The sequence below is a fragment of the Dermacentor albipictus genome, chromosome 1 (assembly GCF_038994185.2).
Source record: "Dermacentor albipictus isolate Rhodes 1998 colony chromosome 1, USDA_Dalb.pri_finalv2, whole genome shotgun sequence".
Classification (NCBI taxonomy): Eukaryota; Metazoa; Arthropoda; class Arachnida; order Ixodida; family Ixodidae; genus Dermacentor; species Dermacentor albipictus.
The window spans coordinates 176,458,831-176,474,162 of NC_091821.1; the positions used below are offsets into that span (position 1 = coordinate 176,458,831).

The 15,332-nt window shown below is 45.6% G+C and overlaps 1 protein-coding gene across 9 annotated transcripts in view; it reads left to right on the forward strand.

The window, feature by feature from the left end:
• LOC139052546 (cell adhesion molecule Dscam1-like) overlaps window positions 1-15,332 on the forward strand; it is a 1,125,159-nt gene that overhangs the window by 1,002,803 nt on the left and 107,024 nt on the right. For all 9 annotated transcript variants that reach the window (XM_070529666.1, XM_070529665.1, XM_070529658.1 and 6 more), the window contains one exon: window positions 449-583. In XM_070529666.1, the coding sequence (XP_070385767.1) occupies window positions 449-583 (135 nt within the window). The remainder of the gene's footprint in view (window positions 1-448; window positions 584-15,332) is intronic.

Below are 15,332 nucleotides of genomic sequence, written 5' to 3' on the forward strand. Positions count from 1 at the left end.
AAACGTTGCTATTCAGCATACTTCATAATTTTGTTTGTTTGTTTTAGTTATTGCTGTCAGGAGTGCGAAATTGATTTGTTTTTTCGTCCTGCTGCGACCCCATTCAGAAGCCCGAAAATAACTTCCGCTTCTCAAAGCGCGAAAATCTTGCTAGTCACATAACCTTGCGTATTCTTTGGCAACTGCGCCGTTCTACGTTATATACAGGCGCGCTATCACACATGTGGAGTGGGCCCATCATCATAACTGTTTCCTGCTCTCACAGACAGACAGACAACGAACTTTATTTAATCCTGAGGAGCTACTGTCAGGACCTCCTAACGGGAGGCCAGATACCGCTTTTTTTTATAGATCTACAACGCGCCCCTGTTCGCTTGTAACCTTCCGCAATGCAGCAGCACTAGAAGTTTTAGTGACATGAAAATGGTTGTGCTCACTTCCTACGCAGAGGTACCCGGGCCGCCAGTGAACGTCACAGTGGCCAACGCAACAGGGAACAGCCTCTTCCTGACTTGGGGCGAGCCTTTCCGAGGAAACAGCGCCATCACCCGCTACCTCGTACAGTTCCGCGAAGCTGGTTCAGGTGAGCATACTAACCATCGTCACTGGTCGGAGGAAGAGATTCTGGAACATTGGCCCAGACTGACATCTTCACGTATGAATCTGAAAGTCTTATTGCGATTCTTTAGTACATGCGCACTGCATAACAAGTTACAGGCGTATATATATATGTGTGTTTTTTTTCCAATGGTTTGTCATTGCGTTGATTCATTTAGTAAGTGTTGTCTATCGTGTCACTGTTAGTTGGTTCCTTGTGATATGATATATATATATATATATATATATATATATATATATATATATATATATATATATCGAGACTTTTGTTCGCTCTACAGTTTTCTCATCGACGCTTGTCATCTAACTATAACTTCATTTAATTAAGAGGTTATCTAATTAGGCTTAATGAAAAAATTATCTCAGTATGTCCAAACGACGGCCAACATTACCTTGGTTCTGTCCAGTGAAGCGGCATTTCCACATTTTTAATGTATGTTCGGCTCAAATTACGTTGGACACGCTGTATAGTCTTTCCACAGACGTTTGGGTCGGAACGCAGAAAAGAATTTCTTTTAAAAATGTACTGACCAAAAAAAAAATTGTTTGCGGATGAAAGGAGGTTTGCGCCGATCTCATGGCAGCCATTTCCCATGTGGCGGTCCAACTACACCTATCGAGGTGGGGTACCTTTGGTTTGGAGACGAACACCCTTTTTCCAAGCGCATGACGGCCGAGCACCAGGGCGAGAGAGCTCTTGTGCCTTTCTAGCGGTAGGTCCCCAGCGGCAGCACTTGCCTTCCACAGCGGAGGCGGATGCTCTCAAACAAGGCCGCCTGTGGTTGGACCAGGAGCGCCCGGAGGCCACGCATGAAATCTCTATCAGGCCCCCTTTCGAGATGCGAACCCTCATGAGAAGCCGAGCACCACGCCAGGGAACATCTCTGTCCATTAGAAAAAAAACGAGTGGGTTTGCGGCGGCACCGCACCACTTCATTTATTGGTTTCCCGCACATCAAGGTCAGATAAAGGGTGCTCCTTCCAACCTCAACGAGCCGGCTCATGGGGCCGCGCGCGAACTTCACCAACGCGCTAGCCCTGACCAGTCGGAAGCCGACTCCCTAGAGAACAGCGACACGCCCTCCACCTACAACGAGATTACTAAACACTACTATCTCAGCCGTAGAACCAACTTGCTTCCTCATCCGTAGCTCAATAGAGCTCGAGCACTAACGCTCCGTCTACTACAAACGAATACGTATCCCAATCTGTCGGTCCTGCATAAAATATATCCGGATACTTACACCAATGGTACTTGCCGCGATTGTGGAGAAATAGCACGTTAGAACACATGCTCTGGCGGTGTGCCCGGTCACGCTCTATCATCATTAGCAGCTCGGCCAGATGGGAGGCGGTTTTCCGCAGCCCTCTTCTGGCTGACGAACGCTGGGCTGTCCAGCAGGCCCAGGATGCTGCCGAGAGTCTCGGCCTTCCGGTTCCCACGTGGGAGCGGCCTGCTTCGGGAACACCCACGGTCTGCAGGACTTCTATAAAGTTTTACCATACCATACCATACCATACCATACCATACCATACCATACCATACCATACCAGGATTTCAGCTCAGTACCTGCCGCATACGAGGCGGATGCTCTACCGCTGGGCCACCCAGTAATTACTCTGCGGAGTCCTCATTGCTCGATAGCGCAACAAATATTTATGTTACCTTTCAATGCGACCAGTTCGAAACGCACTCCGAAGTGCTAGTGCGGCTTCGGGCGTGATAAAGAAATAGACTATTCACGCCACCCAAACCTGATGTGGCAATAAAAGATGATGTAATAAATTATTGGTTGCGCTCTCGAGGAATATAGGCTTCGTACCATAATTCCGGAATATAGGCTTCGTACCATAAGCTGTAAACGACAACTAGAACGAGTACCCATTGCCACGTAGGAGCAACATTCATATGTACTTTACCTAATTATTAGCCTAAGACGTTTCGACGACCTGCGACTTGGCTTACTCCGTTACTTCGCGTCCCTGTATACAAAGAGTGGACGAGAGACAACAGAGATTCACCGCGCCTCGTATGCATGCTGCTCTTCAGGAGTCCTCACTATACGTGGCCTTCCCATAGCACTGTCACAACACAAATAAGTTGCTAGGCGGGTTCTTATTTTACGTGCGGAAGTGTAGTTACGTCACTCCGTGCTTTGTATGTTGCAGTCAAGCTGCCGCCGCCGCGGCAGCTTGCGCAATCGTAATCTTTACCGAGAAACGTATGCGGGGAGTGATACGTGCTTCGTATTGCATGAAGGGGCCTGAGCGCCTTATCAAGTATGTGGTTCGGAGGGTTGTTTTGAGCCTGTTCTTTATTGAAATGTATGCTTTTCTTTATGTTGTACACGTCATTGCAAAGAATGTATGCTCTGTTCACTTCACTTTGCGTAGTGCTTGTAGCTTCTGCCCTACAGAGGCATGCATGAGCCATAGATGTTGATGGTTTTCTGGCGACGTAATGCCCCCAAGAAATCCCTGAATCGTAGCCATACGCACTGTCGCTGTAAAAAAAAGAAAAAGAACGAGTAATAATCTGGACGGAAAATTTTCGTGTTTAGCACTTAATTTTGTGTAAAGTGCACATGAGCCGAGAGATCGGCAGTTCTACGCACCATTTCTTAGGATCCACTCCGCACTTACGCTTTTTGGCGTCAGCGCAAGAGCACCATCTTATAGCAATTTGGTGACACAAAATAAACTTGTCCAATGTCCATTATAAAATGGCTTCAAGCGGTTTGCAAAAGAGAACATGCATACGTATGACTGCTCCTTTCCCATCGTTCCGTAGGTCTGAAGGCACCCACAAGTTTGAACTAGTTCTGGGGATGGCGAAACCGCAACATGAAATTGACCGCATTATCGCCAGAATACATGGTGCGAACTTTCACGACGAAGTTCGGGCGGCAGAAAATCTGCCGCGGCACGACGCCGTATCTTCGTCGGGCTGCGCTACATGGAGCGAAGGCACGGCGGCCGCCGCCGGCGAGTCGCTGCGTTGTTATCAGTGTGGCTAGACCAGGCAAATGCGCTGTAGTGAAACACATGACACAAAAAAGAACTTTAACGACAACTATTATCGCTTTTGAATTGCAGAACACTCTGAAAACGCGTAAAAGTTTGTTTAAAAATGATTTCTAGTGTTTTTTATGTGTTTGAGACATTCATGTACCGATGTAGTTTAAAGAAAGCGGCGAAGCTATGCGTTGTGGCAACACTGGGCGGGAAGCCTAGTCGAAAGTCGGGGCGGATAGTGAGACCTGATTGGCTCGCTTTGGGGCGCCACTCGTTTGCCGCTTCCGGTATCGTCGACGCCCGACGAACTTTTCTGCGCCAGCTAGATCGGCGGCGAACGACGATTTCTCCGCCGCCGCGCGTCGCGCGTACGCCGCCGGGCGTCGAACGCCGACTATTCGTCACATATTCGCTCCATGTATTCTGGCCTTTACTGCATTTACAATCTCGCAAACTAAAGTACCGGAGCTGTGCACACGGTACACCAGCTTCCCTTCCCTAATATAGACTAAAAGTGTGGAGTCGTCGTTAGGTGAGAATTCTGAACACTACCAAGAATTTCCGACTGCTCAAAAAGATTTATTTGCTACAGAATGTCAACACATTCTGTCATAACTTTTGGAAACATGCATTCAGACGCACTCCCAGATGCTAAGAAATGTTAGGATAATCGACATTTGGGCAAGTTGGTACTGGCTCAACATCCTGAAGGGGCAGTGCAAGACGACAAAGACAGACGGCGCTTTCTGTGAGTTTCTTGTCTTCTGTCTTTGTCATCTGGCGCTGCCCCTTCAAGAAGTTCGAATATCTTTCCAGTGTTCCCGAAATTATCAGAAACGAACCTATCTTTCTCTCGGCTTTTCGCACACCTTTGAAATTTCTGCAAATTTTACATTTCGAATTAGGGGTGTGAGGGGAGCATGGCAATACACACAACACAGCGGCCGATCTCATATGCGGAAAAATAGTTTGGGTGTTCGCGCGCGTGCGTCACTTCCAGCCAAATCACATTAATTAGTATTTCAAGCTGAAAATGCGCCTCCAGCACATGTATTTTGTGGTATTTTTTGTAACTGTCTCAGCACTGAGCGAGGAATAAGCTCTAACAACACGCGCTAAAAGCAGCTGTCGCCCTGTGACAAGGCGTCGGGGCACCGTTGAGTTATGCGACGTGTTAGCAGTGCAGACAACGGCTACCAAAAATAAAATGGCGCAGGACAGGCGCTCCCCTGTCAATTTGTTTCTTGCACATTATTTGCGCCGGTGCACGCCTCATCAAGCAAGATAAATGAAACGCGGAGAGCTAAAAAATCAGGCACAATTAAAAAAGAAGGAAGCGACAACTTGCACTGTCGTTCTTATCGAGCTTTGTTTTGTATCGCTGCACACGTGTTTGTATAATAGAGAGCTCGACGGAAGCCCGTGTGGTCGGGGCGAAACATGCCAAAATAAAAGAAAAATGCTCACTGGCCGCATAAAACTTTAAAAGGCAAGTCGCTTCGCCTTCCATACGGAAGCCTTGTTCACATGCAATAGGACAAAAAAAGTGGAAGTGCCCCTTAAGCAGGTTTTAGCATGTGGCGCAAGCACCGCGCGTAAGATGGGGACTGTGCGCCTTGTTGATACACGGCCCACGCTCAATCGAAACGAAACAACCCCCCCCCCCCCCCCGTCTTAGGCGTGGGGCTTGCGTCACATGCTAAAACCTACTTAAACAGGCACTTCTACTTTTTTACTCCATTGTGAACAAGGCTTCCGCATAGGAGCCGATACGTCTTGCCTTTTAAAGGTTTATTTGGTCCGTGCGCGTTTTTTCTTTTCTTTTTTTCACGCGTGTTTTCATGCGTTCCCAAGCATAGCCCATGGAGCAGTCTATCCTTCTCAAAGAGCCCAGCTTTCTACGCTATCGTATTTGAGTCTTGTCCTTGACGTTTTCGTACTAGCCGCTGCGCAAAGCACGTGACCTCGGTCTGCCTCCAGCCGCTCGTTCACCCCCTGTAACACATCCGCTGTAGTGTAAACGAAGGATTCGCAGAGCGGCTCATAGATTTTAAAACGCGCGTTTTTAGGTTATCCGCAATAGGAATAGACGCGTATGCGGCCGTCCGCTTCTTCGGCATTCGCCGCTGATAGTCATCGGCAAAATACTTGCCTTTAGACAATACTCGCATAAATATATTCTGTTGTTCCTACGCTAATTGCGCCGAGAAGCTCATTGCAGAGTTCTTCACGCAACGCCTTATCTCTTTTCTCCACAGCTGCAGTGACGGCCAGCGCCATGGCGCTCCTTCGTGATGTCCAGTTTCGCGGCTTGCAAAGGGATATCTCAAGAGGGTCCGCATAGGAGTCGTTCTGCAGACTGATGCGTCGTTGCGCGCAGGCGCAGTGTATACCTGCACGTGCGCCTGGCTCTCTGCTCGCCTTCCCTTGGCCGTTGTCGGCGTGCTTCTCCAGTTCCCTTAGATATTTACGAGTCGGCTAGAGCGCTCGCGTCCGGACGCATCTGTCGCCTACGTTGTCGACGGGAAAGCGCATACAAGAGCCGCAGTCTCCGTACACAACGTCTTGCATACCGAACAACGCGTATCTTGTAACTTTTATGAGAGCTCGTCGTTTGAAATGTCGCCTAAATTATGAACCTAAACGAATTCCCTCCCGGTCACCCTTTCTTTTTTCTCCTGTCTGTCTGCGATATCATTATTTCTTGAAAATACAAGCAGACAGGGAAGAACGTTCATTTAGCAAAATGAAACAACGCACAAAACAAGAAAACAAGGATGGAGAAAAAGGGAAGGAAGCAGCAGCAGAATATTAACAACGCCGAGTCGGTTCCCGCGCATGCATGTTTTATTCGGCGTAATGGGAAATGCTGACGGCACCGCCAAGGCACTCAGTGGCTTTAAATTAGCTTTCGCTACATAATGAATCATAGGAGCAGGCGCACCACCACGACGAGCAACAAATTCGCACGCCTCCCCCGCGCCACCTCTCGCACCGCCCCACTCGTCCCGGCGCCCGTTTCGGCCCAGCTCTCGTCGCAGTTCGGTCTACATCATTGTTTATGGACGGCTGCCGGGAAGGGGTGTGTGTGGAGCGGAAACAACGGCGGAGGCCATGTCTCCCCGCGCCGGCAAGCCGACCAGAAACGTGCCTGTTAGCGCGGCGCGCTAAGCAGGCAGCCACCGAGCAGGGGCCGAGCAAACTTCGGCAGAGGCCCGAATGACAGCGAGAGGTATGGGCAAAGTGACGGGGAGGATGAGAAACAAAAGAAAATAAAAAGTAAAGGAGAAAAGCCAATTGGGGCCGAGCTTTATTTCTTTGTTCTATTGTGTGTTTGCGTTCCGTTCGAGTTAACCTTGTCACTTATTGGAATTGGTCTGCCGAACACGGATTATAGTATTCGCTGTACTTCGGCGCGTGGACGAATAAACTAATACCCTAAATAACTATCCAGGGCGTCTCTCTCGCTAATATATTTAAATATCGCTTTCTGTGTTAATCCACGAGGCTATCCCCCGTATTTCTAGAACGTTCCTACACTCAAAACTCCACCTCGACTCTATGATGATGATGATTTATTGTCATCCTTTTTGAAACGGGGCAGTGGCAAATAGTCACCTAGCCTGCTTGAGCTAATCAAGTAATCCAATAATGATGATGGTGATCATAATATGTATTGGTGTCCCCTTTATAACAGGCTGACGACCGACAAACAGTCGCCTAGCTTCCTTATACTAATCAGGTTCTACTACATCTATTGTACTCTAGCATTTTACCTGTATTTATTCTCGATTTTCTCTCTCTCCGTTAAACCTCTATTTCTACATTGTACAGTAACCTATGCCTGTAATGACTCCTGTTCTATCGGTCTCTTCCCTGCTTTCCACCAGTACACTAAACGTACCTTGCTTATCTTGACCGCTGACCAGTTGATACTCCGGACAACCAGTTAATTCTGACCAGTGTTGGAACTCGGGGTAGCGCTTAGGCCAGGAATCCTCCATGTTAACGCTGCTGCTGCTCATGATGATGATATTTAGTGACATCCCCTTTGAGATGTGGCGGGGACAAATGGCTCCCCAGTCTGCCTGATTTAATCAGGTTTTACTACGTCTGTGGTTACCTAGCCCTTTGCCTATCTGATCTCTATCTGAATGTTCGTATTTAAAACCTTTATCTCTATACTGTACGATTATCTGCATCTGCAAAAACTCCAGTTCTATCAATCTCTTTGCTGCTTTTGTTCCACCAACAGACTAATCGGCTCTTACTTGACTGCTGACCAGTTAATCATTTTATTTTCTTTGAATCCCAATGCTTTTGCAAGGTGAACACTCCCTACGGGTCTCACTCGATCCATATCTTGGCATTCCATTACGATGTGGCTGAACGTAGATGGCAGCGCGACCCCTCGACAGAAGGGGTCACTGCGCTTCACTGATACCCCACAACTTCAGAGACGTATAGCGCCATCTCCAGCCGACGGTTGGCGCTGTGCTCAGCTCAGTGGATAACACAAAGGGCAGTGTCCTTCTATTTGAAGTTCGAGCTGGTCGCCTGAGGATAAAAACATGCAGGAGCAAATATTCGCAAACAAATGAGGCACGTGTCTGCTGCAGCGAAGATCCGGAGACAACTCAGCACATCCTAATAGAATGCCAAGGTATTCACCCAGCAAGACCCGTAGATAACGTAGACCTTTCAGACGCGCTGAGATTTGAAGCGTATGGGAACACTACCCGTCAGCAGTCGAGATGAGCAAGAGACCTTTGTAGTATCGTTGGAAAAGAAGCAGGGAAGATAATGATAGAACCGGATCCGTTACAGGTGTAGGTAAATGTACAATGTAGATATAGAAATTTTAAGGAAAAGAGGGACACCTTACACAATGACACTATAAGCGGTCCCTCCCACATGTACTCAGTGCTGACTCTCTCCCTTTCTTCCCCTTTCTATTCCCCTTTCCCCTACCCCTAGTGTAGGGTAGCAAACCGGATGCTGTTCTGGTTGACCTCCCTGCCTTCCCTACCCTTGCTTTCTCTTCTCTTAAGGAAAAGAGAAAAGATTAAAGAGATATGGACAAATATTAAAATGAAAAGCATGTATACCTGATTATATCGAGCAGGCTAGCTTACTTTTTATCGCTGCCCGGTTTCAAAAGGGATGCCAATAAACCATCATCATCATTGAATGGAGGAAGACCTTGAGTCGAGGATCGTTTGAGAATACGGGGGTTGGGCTCATGCGAGTTCATAATGGGAAAATAATTCACGGACGATTACGATACTCCCAGTGTGAAATTTGAGCGCTGCTCTGTACGCGTTTTCATTTCGCGATATATTGGTTGGCGCGGACAATCTGTCTTGTGCGGCACGTTGGAAACGGAGAGAAGTGTGACACGACTACCTCGCTAATTGGGAGAACGCAAGTGACAGCGCGTGGGTGACGCGCTGGCGCGATTCACAGCAACAGCCAGTAACCATACCTTCGCCAATGCACCGTTTTGTTTACATATACAGCATAACTGAACGAGCTCGCCGCATCCCATGGGCAATCAACCATTGATTACTGTCTGATGACAGAATGAATTCATAAGTTGAGGGAAATGGTCATTGATGAGGAAGGGTATAGCAGCATAGGGAGTGACCATAAACGCATCATTTTGACAATGGGATATGTAGTTGACAAAGAGAGCAAGGAGTGCAAAATGGAACAGTCCAGAGTTGAACGCTGAACAAATAACAAATGTAGTCACTAGAGTCGAGGAAGAACTTGGCAAATGGCCAAATAAAGAGCGGGAATATAGTGAGCTTCTCAGTGTAATAACGACAAAAATACGGAAAGAGAAACAACATGTTCGTTGGAAAGGAAAAAGGAAACCGAAAAGCTGGTGGAACAGGGAGATACGAGAAGCGATCGCCGAACGACAGAAAGCATCCCGAGAGCACAGGCAGGCAAAGAAGGCGCAGTTGCCGCAGGATGAAGTAACCAGTAAATGGGAAATATGCCGGCAAAAAAAGTATATGGTTCAAAAACTGGTGCAAGCAAAATTAAAAGGTGAAAGTGAACGTTGGCTGTCAGAAATACGTGAGAAAAAGAAGGCCGCACCTAGAATATTTCGGAGCCACATAAAATAATTCGGCAGGTAGTCAACAACGATACAACTACATATCCTAGATGAAGATTAAAACAGACTGAAAGGAGTAGCAGCAATAAATTACATCCGAAAATTAACAGCCGAGCCTTTCCAAGGCAATGACGACGTTGTATTTGAAGAAAAAAAGAATATGAAAGAGACCCAGGTGTAAAAGGAGCTGGTGCTGACAAATTTCAACAGGAAGAAGGCCGAAGACAAAATTTCTAAGCGCACAGCCACAGAGCTAGATGAGATTCCCGTTAGGCTGATTAATGAACTAGGACCAAAAAGTATGGAAGCTCTGGTGAAAGCAGGGGAAAAAACTTTAAAATATAGGCGAATACCAGACAGTTGGCGACAAAGTAGAATGAATTTAATTTATAAAGCTAAGGGGGAGAAAGATAGAATTCACTCGTATAGACCGTTGACCATTACATCGGTAATATTCAGGTTAACAATGCAGGCAATCAAATTAAAGCTTCAAGCATGGGCAAAGAATAATGGAATTTTGGGAGAACTTGAGAATGGCTTCAGAATCAATAGGCGTTTAAATGATAACTTATTTGTTCTTACTCAGTGTATTGAAATATCAAAAGTAGAAAGCACACCGTTATATCTGACCTTTTTAGACATTACAACAGCCTATGACAATGTAGACCGCAACACTTTGTGGGATAATCTGGAAGGGCAAGGCTTAGGTGACTATTGTCTACAGCTTTTGAGACAGATTTACCTAGAAACTACCGCTCGCGTTGAATGGGAAGGGATGAGGAGCGAGGAGAAAGTTCATATCAACAAGGGACTGAGGCAGGGGTGCCCTTTATCCCCACTGCTGCTTATGATGTACATGGTGAGGATAGAGAGAGTGCTAGAAGGAAGCAATATCGGCTTTAATCTCTCATACAAACAGGCAGGTACAGTAGTAGAGCAGCAGCCTCCAGGTTTATTTTATGCTGACGATATTGTGTTGCTAGCTAACAAGCAAACTGATTTGCAAACTGAAACAAGCTGTGCTCTAAGACGCGCTCGTAGCTCATATAGCCGACGCTTGTTTTTCTCCAATGTATCTTTTCTTTTTTCTACAGACAACAAATTTACCTTGTCGACAGAGTCACGAAGCCAGAGATGCGTAAATACTGAAAAATATTCTTTCATCCATTCGAATATGCTAGCTCATTTCACTTTCTAAAGCGAAGTTTTCTTTGCCTACCATGCCGTGTCTTCGCCTGGGTCAGTCGGTTGGTCGCTGGTCGCATTCTCGTTGAGTAACTTTACTCCAAACCTTGAAAAAAATGCGCACAGGCGGCGGCATCCGAACCTGGGCTCCTCAGTGCAGCAGACCGATTCTCTAACCATCAGGCCATAATTGCATGTACATTTCTCCCGTGCACACCATCTAGCTCTTTCAGGTGGTCGCTACGTGTTGGGATTATATCTACACTGTTTCACATACCCACAACTAAGCATCGGCCAAGAAGCGGTCGGTACATTTAACATTTTTTTAATGAAAAAAAATACAAGACAATATAAAATTTATCACATAGCGTAGCACCGGTGCGCGAGAGCCCATGCGAGCTCCAGTTTCCTGTACGCCAAATACACGTGAGTGAAATGGGGCCAAAATTATAATATTTCGTTAGCCACTTGACATAGTTTCTAACGTGTGGGTTGGATCTGCATACTTTTTATCTAAGATACTCTTTTATGCGTTATAAGCACAGCCGATGGAACGGTTGTTTCTCTTCGACAAGAAAAAAAAACAAATGTTCAGTTACTTCGGAGACAACCACTACACCCGTTAGGCGAAGCAAGTGAGAAAAAGAAATAGATGAAGTAATAGGCCCATAAAGATCTTTAAAGGGGGGGGGGGGGGTCAAAGAGGGGCTACACATGACAAAGTGCACTCAGATGAACATTATACAGGGATAAACATTATACACAGACAAGATAGTACGCACATACAATTGGTGAAAGCGGGCTACGCCATACGAAATGCACGCAGATGATTATAGGACAGATTATATATATATGAGACAGAAATCCTGAAAGCTGGCTACCCTTCACCAATAGACATACGCTGTGCATACATAAAATATATATACATGCATACGTACACTACAAATGCAAGACAGTACGAGCGCATATACACACAGATGGTGAACGAGGGCTACACTACACGAAATGCACACAAATGAATATCCACATACCTGATAGTGCGCTACGCACGTAAAAATACAAGATGTGAAAGCGGGCTACACCATAAAAGATGCACACAGATTAAGATTATGCATATACAACATAGTAGACACAAATACAAATGGTAAAAGTGGTATAAAATATACTATGTACAAACAGATCAAGATTATACGCCCACAAGATAGTAGACGCATACACATCATCAACATCATCATCATCATCATCATGATCAGCCCATTTTAAGTCGACTGCAGGACGAAGGCCTATCCCTGCGATCTCCAATTACCCCTGTGCTGCGCCAACCGATTCCGACTAGCGCCCGCGAATTTCCTCATTTCATCGCCCCACTTAGTCTTCTGCAGTCTTCGACTGCGCTTCCTTTCTCTTGGTACCCATTCTGTAACTCTAATGGTCCAACGGTTATCTAACCTGCACATTACACGACCTGCCGAGCTCCATTTTTTTCTATTAATCTCAATTAGAATATCGACTATACCCGTTTGCTCTCTGATCCAAACCACTCTCTTTCTGTCCCTTAACGTTATGCCTAGCATTCTACGTTCCATCGCTCTTTGCGCAGTCCTTAACTTGTTCTCAAACTTCTTTCTCAGTCTTCAAGTCTCTGCCCCATATGTCAGCACCGGTAAAATGCAGATTGTACACTTTCTTTTTTAATGATAATGGTAAGCTTCTAGTCAGGAGCTAACAATGTCAGCCGTATGCAATCCAACCCATTCTTATTTAGAATAAAAACAGGAACAGCGCAACACAGGATGAGCGAGTAAACAGGACAGAGCACTGTTAGATTAAAAACAGGAACAGCGCATGCGTTGTGCATCCTGTGTTGCGCTGTTCCTGTTTTTATTCTAAAGATGAACCAACCAGCCCCATTGAACACACTGCCATTTTTATTCTTCTATGAATTTCCTTCTCATAATCAGGGTTGCCTGTGATTAATTGACCTAGGTAAAAGTACTCCTTCGCAGACTCTAGAGGCTGACTGGCGATCCTGAACTCTTGTTCCTTTGCCCGGCTATTCATCACTATCTTTGTCTTCTGCATATGAACTTCAACCCCACTCATGCACACTCTCTGTTAAGGTCCTCAATCATTTGTAGTAACTCGTCTGCAGTATTGCTGAATAGAACAATGTCATCAGCAAACCGAAGGTTGCTGAGATATTCGCCGTCGATCCTTACTTCTAAGCCTTCTCAGTTTCATAGGTTGAATACTTTTTCCAAGCACACAGTGAATAGCATTGGAGTCTCCTTGTCTGACCCCTTTCATTATAGGTATCTTCCTACTTTTCTTATGGAAATTCAAGGTAGCTGTGGAATCTCTGTAGATATTTTCCAAGATATTTAAGTAGGCGGTCTGTACTCTTTGATTACGTAATGCCTCTATGACTGCTGGTATCTCTACTGAATCAGCCTTTTCGCAATCTACGAAATCCATATAGAGAGGCTGATTGTACTCTCTGGATTTATTGATTCCCAGATTAATGACATGGATGTGACCCATTGTAGAGCATCCCTTCAGTGAAGGCAGCCTGCTCTCTTGGTTGGCTAAAATCTAGTGTTGCCCTTATTCTATTGCGAATTATCTTGGTGAATATTTTATATAATACTGGGAGTAAGCTAATGGGCCTATAATTTTTTTCAATTCTGTATTGTCTCCCTTTTTCTGGATTAGTATAATGTTTGCATTCATCCCGTTCTCTGGGAACTTTGAAGTCGATAGACAGTTCGCATAGAGAGCCACCAGTTTTTCAAGTATGATATCTCCTCCATCTTTGATTAAATCGACTGTTATTCCATCTTCTCCTGCCGATTTTCCCCGTTTCATGCCTTGCAAGGCCCTTCTGACCTCATCGCTAGTTACAGGAGTCTCTGCAACCTGTTCATTACTGCTTCGAATGGAGGTATTGTGGCTCCTCTGGGTACTGTACAGGTTAGTATTGAATTCTTGCGCTGCTTTTACCATACCTTCGATATTTCTGATGATATTACCCTGCTTATCTTTCAGTGCATGCATCTTCGTTTGTCCTATGCCAAGCTTCCTTCTCACTGATTTCATGCTGCGTTCATTTTTTACGGCTTCCTCAGTATTTCTCAATTATAATTTCGAATATCCCTTATTCTCGCCTTGTTGATCAGTTTGGCAGTTTAGCGAATTCTGTCTTATCTGTTGAGTTAGACACTTTCATTCTTGGCGTTTCTTTATTAAGTCCTTTGTTACTTGGGAGATCGAACCTAGTTTGAACCACCTGGACTCTAGACCATTTTCCGTAATGAAGATCCTTGGACGCTGGCCGAACGCTTCGATGGCACAGAAAGCCACGAAAGCGCTCATGAAATACCTCAAGTCGACAGGTCTTCGGGACCGTGTGTAGACTGGGTGCGAACCTTCTAGTGTGCGCGAAATTGTGCTCTTTCTTTCCCTTCTTTCTCTCTCTCTTCATTCCCATACCCCCTTCTCCCAGTGCAGGGCAGCAAACCAGACCTGCGTCTGGTTAACCTCCCTTCCTTTTCTCTCTTCTATTTCTCTCTCTCTCTCTCTCTCTCTCTCTCTCTCTCTCTCTCTCTCTCTGCCTACTGGTTGCCTTGGTGCGTTACGTCGCACTTCAATTGCTGCCTCCGAAGCCAGCCTAGTCAGAGTTTCATTAATTACCTCTATGTCATCCGCATCTCTCTGTTCTAAGGCTGCATATTTGTTTGCAAGGAGAACCACCTATGATCACTGCACTTTACCCTACCTAACACTTCTACATCTTACACTATGCTGGGATCGGCAAAAAATATGAAATCTGTTTCATTTCTTGCTTCGCCATTAAGGCCTTTCCAGGTACACTTTCTGTTGCTAGGCTTCCTGAAGAAAGTGTTCATTACTCGCAGGTTATTCCTTTAAGCGAATTCTGCCAGCAACTCTCCTCTAGCGTTCCTAGATCGACGCCATAGTTGCCAATTGCTTCTTCACCAGATAGCTTGTTTCCCACTTTTGCACTGAAGTCGCCCATTACTGCAGCATACTGAGTTTTCACTTTTCTCATGGTTAATTCCACATATGAATAAAACTGATCTACTTCATCGTTATTATGACTGGATGTTGGAGCGTGGGCTTGTACTACCTTTAATCTATACCTGTTACTAAGTTTGATTACTACTACTGCTTCCCTCTCATTAACGCTGTAGAATTCGTCAATGTTGCCCGCTATGTCCTTATGGATTAGGAGTCCTATCCCGTATTGCTTCTTATCTGGAAGACCTCTATAGCAGAGGACATAGCCATTAGTCAACACTGTATAAGCCTCACGAGTTATTCTAATCTCACTAAGGCCAAGGATATCCCAAACCTGATAGTTCCTCAA